Consider the following 8,180-nt stretch of genomic DNA (forward strand, 5'->3'; position numbering starts at 1 on the left):
AATTACGTATGTTGATATATATTAATTGCAGCAATGCTATCTTAATTCTTGCATGATCTAATGGTCCAAATTGCAGAATCCACCAAACATTATCATCCTAGCTCTGACTTTAGTGTAAAAACTATCAGCATTGACAGTACACATACTAAATTTTAGGTAAAATTGCAAATAATAGCAGAACAGATTTCTTTGATGGAGTTTGGATTTTAGTCGAATTTTTGTTTCAATGCATTTTGCCAGATTAATGCATGGCTTGTCTGTTCTCGAACAAACATGTCAGTAAGGACCCAAAAAAGATTCCTGATTTATTACCAACTATAAATTGCTACCAGAAATTCTTTTCCTTCACCTCCACCACCACAAAATATTGTAAGTAATTATTAATTTTCGTTCAATTCATCGAATGGGACTTAAATTTAAGGTCGGGAAAGAATTCCCGACACAATCATAAATTGCTACCACTATTTCATTCTTCCCCAGCACCACCAAAAGGGGAGGAAGAATTGTAAGTAATCATTAAATTTAGTTCAATGCATGCAAGAATTGGATCCAGACACAAAAGAATCTAGTTATCACGATGTAATAATTTATAAATTGATACCAAATCGACACCCCGCCTTGTAAAATAGTTAAAAAAAGCGCAAAATTAGTTCTGTAAGTATAAGGAATGACAAATTTGGTTACGTTGAAACCAATTTTGATAAGTTGGTCTTGCAATTAAAAAGAAAACTTAGCAATTCGAAGACAATTCTTGCAGAAAACCCTAAATTAGCATATAACGTGCACATTACATGTGTTTTTTCCAGCCGATTTATGCATTTTCGGCCAAAATTGTCTTCAAATTGCCATTTTTTTTTTAAGTTGCAGGCCAAATTACAAAAATTAATTTCAATTAGACCAAAATTTTCATTTCCTACCTTTAGAAGACAAAAATTACATTTTTTCCTAAAATAGTATTGAAATGTCGTAAATTATTATTAATTTTTAATTTAGTTTGTTTGTGGGACTTGAATAAAAACCTTTGTAATTCTATAGTTTTAGAACTTTAATTCAGGCAACTCTAACTAATTCAATTACATTATTGAAGAAAACAAAAAAGTAGCAGTGTTTGTCGTCTTATGCAATTTCATTTGAATTTTGAGGTTCTTTAGCTTATTTATAACTAGACAGTACCCCGTGCCAAGGTATGGAGATTATATTTCTAAATAAATAAAATTACTAATTATTTTATTTAAATTTTAAAGTATAAAAATGAGTTCATTTTTTCAAATAAAGATAATCACTGATATATTTAACTAAATTTAAATGGAAAAAGGAAATAAATTTGTAAGTATTATTATATATTAAAATAAGATTTAAATTAGTTTACTAACTAATTTATCAGAAAAAAATAGTGAGTTTTTTGGATAAAGATAAACAAATGCACACCTATCTAAATAAAAAAAAATAAAAAGTATTTTATTACATAGTAAAATAAAATTCATTAAATATTCTTATCACACCAATTAATTGCATCATGACAATGTAATTTCTCTCATTATTATTATTATTATTATTAATTTGTTCTTTTTCAAAATAATCAATCAACAAGATTTTAAGAGTAAAGTAGGAGCATAACTGGAAAAGGAAAGAAATAGGCCACCTCCATCGTATTTAATTAGGGATAATTACAATTCTAATCCTGACTTTTGGTCTATTTATATAAATTGCTCTTATATATATATATAGTTTTTGCATAATTACATAAATGATTTCTTACAGTTAAAAAATATGTTATAGTTTGTTTAATGATGTTAATATTTTTTGAGATGTATGTGTAATTTTCAAAAAGCAGGGGTGGTTTATGTAAAGATTTTAATATTTTTTGATGGATATATTTGTAATTATTCAAAAGTAAGAATAGTTTAAGTAAATAGAGCATAGATAAATTTATGAATTATCATGGTCTGGGGATACTATGAATTAATCTACTTGGTTGTACAAGAATTGAGAGAGCTCTAAGTAACAAGATCACTCAAAATATAATTAAATTTTCTACGTTTTAGCAACGACATCCTTTCTATATATTAAAAAATAAAAAAAAAACTTAAATAATAGAGAAAAATAAATTAAACGAACCAATAATTTCTTTCGGGACATACTCATGATATATATTAAAATCAGAAGCAAAACATACCTTGATATGTACATTTCCTCGCGACTACAATATTCGTTTATTTTAAGAGGAAAATTATTGTAAGGGCAAAGTTGATAATTTTATACCTCCATTCAAGGAATTACATAATTTCATCAAACGCGAGGTGTATTTGTAATTTTTTACATAATGAGGGATATTAATAATTATATCAAATTTCAGGAGAGGTCGTTGCGCACGCACGCACACTCTCTCGATTATTTGAAGAGAATTCATATATATATATATATATATAGGTTTGGACATGAGGTATACTACATATATACATATATATAATATGATAATTTATAGTGTTAAAGTTGAGATGCGGCACTAACCAACTTGCCCCAAACATTTGACAAATTACATGATTGAAAGTGGGCATAGATGCGTATAATATATGCTACTTATTTAATTTATGTTGAATTGTTGATGCTCCACTCATACTCCAAATATCTGCTTCATTTCACACTTTTCTATTCCTACTGTTCCTAATGGGTTCTTTAAAGGGTTTTATGACATCTTCTCCAATTAAGTTCCTCTGCACCAATTGATTTATAAAACTAAAATTATAATTTAATTGGATAATGTGTAAAAAAAATCACATGTAATTTTCTTTTGGTTAATTTGGTCAAGAAAGGATTAAAATTACCAAAAATTTAAGGTTACTAGACTAAATTGCAAAAAATATTTGTGCAGGATCAAAACGCCGCGTATCTCCCCTAAATTACAGGATTAAAATTGTAATTTTCTTCCATATAAAATATTATAATCGACGCCAATGAGACCTAGACCACTTGACGAAATTGATGCCTTCTTGGCTTGTGTTTGAGTCTCACCAATTAATGTATAGGTATTAGTCTATTTTAATAGTATTTGTTAGTTCACTGTAATAGTAATTATTAATTAGTTAATACATATTTGATATTGATAAATTGTGTATAATAATATTAATCGAAAAATGATGTAATTATAATTAATTCACTCGAAAAAATAAAATAGAATATTATATATATAGATATATTGTTTATAAATATATTTAATTAGTTAAACACCTTTGAAGTTAGGTATTAATACTTCGTTTCTTATGGTAAGAGAAAAGTGAGGCAGCCTTTTTCTGAGTGAAATTATTAAAAATTTCTCCATGTTACAAAGTATTCGAATTTAGTTGTAAGTATCTATATATCAATATAATTAACTCCACCACCATAATACTTAAATTTGAAACACTTTCGTTGAATTAGTGACAGATTCAGACAATGCTGCTGTTTGAAGCTAAAAACCTTGTTTTATAATAATAAAAAAATGGATAAATTACAGTTATCTCTCACGAGGTTACACATAATCACGAATATCTCATCGTCATTTGAAAAATTATAAATACTCCATCAAATAAAAAAATAATTATGTAACCTATGGACGATGAGTCGGACATTACTAATTTACTGTTATTGATTTCTTTTTTTAAAAAAATATAAAAAAATTGGGGCGTTGGTAAATTAATGACGAGGAGGAAACAGGTAAATTTGATTAAAAAGTTGAATCTGCAGTTTCAACGCTAAAATTTTACAGTTCCTACTTTTAGCTAAGATAGACTCTCAACTGTACGTGAAGTATCCCTTATGCACCTCCCTGCTAAGCTACTAAAATCAAGAGCGAACCAAAATTTGAGAAAAATTGAAGTTGAAAAATACATAGAAAATTGTATGAGCAACTGGAGCTAGTTACCACAAGCCGATGGCCTTCCACCAGACACCTCCAACACCGAGCCAGATAATGAGATTGACGATGGAGATCAAGAATCCGTAGCCCCACCATTTCGCAAGCGGCACATAGCCAGCGCCATAAAATACGGGTGCTGATCCGATCCCGTAATGCGTAATGCCGCCCATGAGATTGGAAACGAAGGAGAGAACGCATGCACCGAGGTATGGTGGAGTGCCGAGAGCACTGGCGACGGACAAGAATGCTGTGAACATTGCGCCTATGTGTGCAGCCCCGCTAGCAAAGAAGTAGTGGGCGTAGAAGTAGAGAAGGACGAGAATGCCGAATGATAGCTGCCATGAGAGACCTAATCCGCCAACAAACTGCAAGAAGAGTAAAAAAATTTAGTCAATCGGATACTTGTGAGATGAATTTACTGTCTTAATGAATGGGAGCAGAAGCAAATAGAACTCAAAAATGGTGGAACTGAACTAATGAATACTTATAGGGCACAAGAGAGGATAATGGAGAATTGCAAATAAAGATGCATAAAACATGATACCTGCCATGTTAGGCTTTCCTTGGAGGTGATACTCCAGGGAATGACGGAGAAGGAAGTAAAAATGGAATAGAAAAAACGAAATCAGTGTAGGAGTTGGGAGCTTAAGCTTCACATATGATGGTTAAAATCTAAAATGATACGAGCACGTTGCCATGTTAATTCATACGATGACACATTCAAGTAAAACACACAGAAGATTTCTATATCCTACTTGAAATCTCTTAATAAACACCAAGACACGGGGGTCAAAACCAATAGAAAACATATTACCGTAGTACCACTTGCAGTTAAATGTCTGATTTTGTGCAAGTATCAACATATTCATTTGAGGATGATCAAGGGCTAAAAGATTTCAGATTTTCAACTCCTAACAAATGAACTCCAAATATCTTTCCGTTTCTCCTATTTCATGTGCAACGACCCGTTGTTCAACACACAAGAGGAACAAGTACGAAGAAGGTTGTCATAGTTATTTAAGCACTAAACCCATCGGAAAGAAGTACTTGACCTGTCTCAACTCAATACGTGCTCAGTATTGAGAAGGGTCAATGATCAGATTCTATTTTACTCTGCCTATCAAGGGCCACACCAGAATTTAACCACAACGAGTTCAAATGCTTTCGCATTAAATCTAGTCTCTTCACTTTTCCTAGCCGGTGCATCTACCATCCTATGTAAAAGTGGCTGACTACTGAAGACTAATAAGAGTATGTCTAATCAATTCATGGAACTTAGGGCGTAAACATACCTTGACAACAGATTGGCTGAACCAGGAAATAAGACCGTATTTGTTTAGATAGCCAGCCATTGCAATGAGTGCAGCAAACCATGTAAGGGTGTCCCAAGCAACTGATTCAGCTAGGCATTCCTTCCAAGTGACGACCCCTGTTACAAGGAGGACTGTCAATCCAAGAATTGCTGCACTAACTGCATCCACATTCAAGATGCTTCCGGAGATCCAGAGCCCCACCTGATATGAAACAGTAAGGAAACATCAGGAGAAAAATCATATTACTGGAAAAAAGAAAAGCAAATGAGCAAAATGCTTTGTCAATGCAATGGACAAGAACCAGGCTCAGTATGAAGTGCTCCGATTTCCAGCTTAATAAACACATATCCAAGATATTCGTTCCTTCTCACACTCACTCTCAACTATGCAATATTTGGATTGCTTATCCAGCAGTAAAATTGCAAATGCCCTGTAAAAGCAAGATTCACCTTTGTGTAGCATTTGGATTGATGAATTTGAAATTTTTTGTTCAAATCCTCTACAATAAATCCATTGGATTTATTTGGACCTTTTTAAATTCAAAGGATTTGATTTGATATCCTTCAACAGTATTTTTGAACTATATATTGATGAATATTAATTTGAAATCTATTCTTTTGACATGGGACATTTCAAATCTTTTCTCCACACCATTCACTCAAATCCAAATCCATGAATCCAAATGTAGCTTCAGTGTCTCAATGTTACAGTTATGCTAGTGAATTGGCAATTTATATGGTGGCCCACACAAACATTGTCATGGTCGGAAAAGGTTCAGCCTTAAGAGAGATCAAGATTCAAGATCAATGCAGCAGCAAATATAAGGCAAAATCAGTGACAAACACAGAGTCTTGAGTTTTATACCGTGAGAAGCAGAGTTCCAGCCATGATCATCTCATTCTTGGACATCGGCCCCATCTTCTCCAACTTCTCCTTGGCAAGCTTAGGCGCATCAGGGCTACTCTTCACTGTTGGCGGATAGACAACATACAGCAAAAATGGCACCACAATCAATGACACCAGTCCTGGTACAATCGCAGCCTTAGCCCAATCCATCCACCCAATCGGCATGTTTATCGTGCTCAAAGTTAAGTTAGCAGCCAATGGATTCGCTGCCATACCCGTCAAAAACATAGATGATGAAATTACCGATGTTTGGAAACAGGTAAGCATTAGCCAAGAACCGAGTTTATTCTCAGTCCCGTCACCTACATTACTACCACAAGCAACAGAAAGAGCTTTCACCAACGGTAAAAAAATCCCACCAGCTCTGGCAGAAACCGAGGGAATTGCCGGCGCCAAAAGGGCTTCGCTGAATACCAAACTGTAACCCAATCCTAGAGACGAGCTCCCAAACAAAGAAACGAATTGATAAGCAATTCTGTTCCCCAATCCAGTCTTAATAAACCCGCGAGCGAAGAAGAATGCTAATGCAATCAACCACGGAATGGGATCTCCGAAAGCCGAAAATGCGGCGGCAAATGTAAGCGTTTTCGTCAAAACACACGCTCCGAGACCCATCAATGCGACGGCTCCTAACGGCAATGGTTGAGTAATAATTCCCACTATGGTGGCCAAGAAAATAGAGAGCAATTGCCACGCGATTCGCGATACACCATCGGGGGCGGGAAGAAACCAGATAATAACTCCGGTTGCAATGGAAGCTAAGAGTGGTTTCATGGCGGCCCCCTGCCATGGCTGCTGCTGAGGAGCCGGAGATACCGCCGGTGCAGCCGCTGCGGAAGCCGAGGCCACTGTAGTCGGCTTGCGTTTCGGGGCGGGAAGCAAGAATGCCGAGTTTTGGTTCGTGGAACGAATAGGATCATAGCTAAACGTGTTGTTAGAATTGTTAATACTATTCCTGATTCTATATCTTGTAGTGGGGCGGAGGGCTTTTTGGGTGGCGAGCCGCCTTGGTTTTGGCGTTGGCAGAGGGCGGAAGCGGAGGTTAACGGAGGGGGTGAAGGCTGCAAACGCCATCGTTGAGATGGCGTTTTGTGGTGGTGGAAGCGCGGCTGGAGGTAAAGATCAGAGCTTTTTAGTGTGTGTCAATTCAGCTTGTGTGTGTGGTGTGTGAAACTAGGAAATGGTCGTCGTTGGAGTTTGTGGGGGTATATAGAAGTGAACAGATTGAATAAGGGCCATAGGATCCGAATCGAACGGTCGAAATGAGGCCTGGAATATACGGTGAGAAGGGCCCGGTAGGAGATTTTGTTTGGGTTTCTGCAAAGGTTTGGACATTTCTGCTGGGGATCCTTTGTGGCTGCTAACGTGCGCACGCTCAAGACTCTACCCGCTCAATCTTCCACGTGGAAACCTGGCATTGGCTGCAATCTACATCGGGGGCGTATATGAGAAGAAGGGGAATGTGCTAAGTTGAGCCGGGAGGTCACTGAAAATGATTGGATCAGTTGGAAGTTGATGGGTGGTGACGGATAAAAGGTGGAAGTGAGTGAAATGACGAAAAAGGGTTTGGAAGTAATAGTGTCCACAGAAAATGCAACATGGGGTGCACGGAGAAGACGACATAAAAGGAGAATCTGAGCACTGGAAATGTGGATATGAATATGGTGGCTGTGATTTTCTGCCCTTTAAAAACAACCAAAGGTGCATTTCAACATACTCCAACCCCTTTGCTTTACAAAACGACTCGAACAACTTGTTCATCGGGTCGTAAACCATTTCAATTTTTAGGTGAATTCTTGTTGATGAATCATAATTCCAAAATTAGAATTCTACTTGTTGAGATGGGTTTAATTCGTCTCGAACAGAAATTAATTTTAACATATGATTTACTAATACTTTTAAAAATAATCGAATTTGTATTGATATTAGCATCAACACAAGATTATTTATTTTAAAATATGTCATGTTTTCAGTCTTACATTTGTTGTGGATTCGATTTAAATAGTCATTGTTAAATATATCTGATGCGTGCAAAAGTTATACATGATGAGATTCGTGAACTGGAG

At 35.5% G+C, this 8,180-nt stretch overlaps 1 protein-coding gene across 1 annotated transcript; it reads right to left on the reverse strand.

Moving 5' to 3' along the window:
* Window positions 1–3,668: 3,668 nt before the first annotated feature.
* On the reverse strand, window positions 3,669–7,298 carry LOC105163685 (dicarboxylate transporter 1, chloroplastic). The gene is made up of 3 exons (XM_011082127.3): window positions 6,073–7,298; window positions 5,188–5,409; window positions 3,669–4,260 (listed from the first exon to the last, which is right to left on the reverse strand). The coding sequence occupies exons 1-3, from the start codon at window positions 7,186–7,188 to the stop codon at window positions 3,898–3,900; spliced, it is 1,701 nt and encodes a 566-aa protein (XP_011080429.2). The 5' UTR covers window positions 7,189–7,298; the 3' UTR covers window positions 3,669–3,897.
* Between the last annotated feature and the right edge of the window lie 882 nt (window positions 7,299–8,180).

This window comes from Sesamum indicum, linkage group LG6 (genome assembly GCF_026168435.1).
Source record: "Sesamum indicum cultivar Baizhima isolate 11 linkage group LG6, ASM2616843v1, whole genome shotgun sequence".
Lineage (NCBI taxonomy): Eukaryota > Viridiplantae > Streptophyta > Magnoliopsida > Lamiales > Pedaliaceae > Sesamum > Sesamum indicum.

Bases quoted from the DNA above. Each gene is read 5' to 3' on its own strand.
- LOC105163685 (XM_011082127.3), bottom strand. From the start codon at position 7,188: ATGGCGTTTGCAGCCTTCACCCCCTCCGTTAACCTCCGCTTCCGCCCT. The intron at 5,410-6,072 runs GTATAAAACTCA...GTTTCATATCAG, and splicing joins CTGGAACTCTGCTTCTCACG to GTGGGGCTCTGGATCTCCGG. The intron at 4,261-5,187 runs GTATGTTTACGC...CTCTTCTTGCAG, and splicing joins TCAGCCAATCTGTTGTCAAG to TTTGTTGGCGGATTAGGTCT.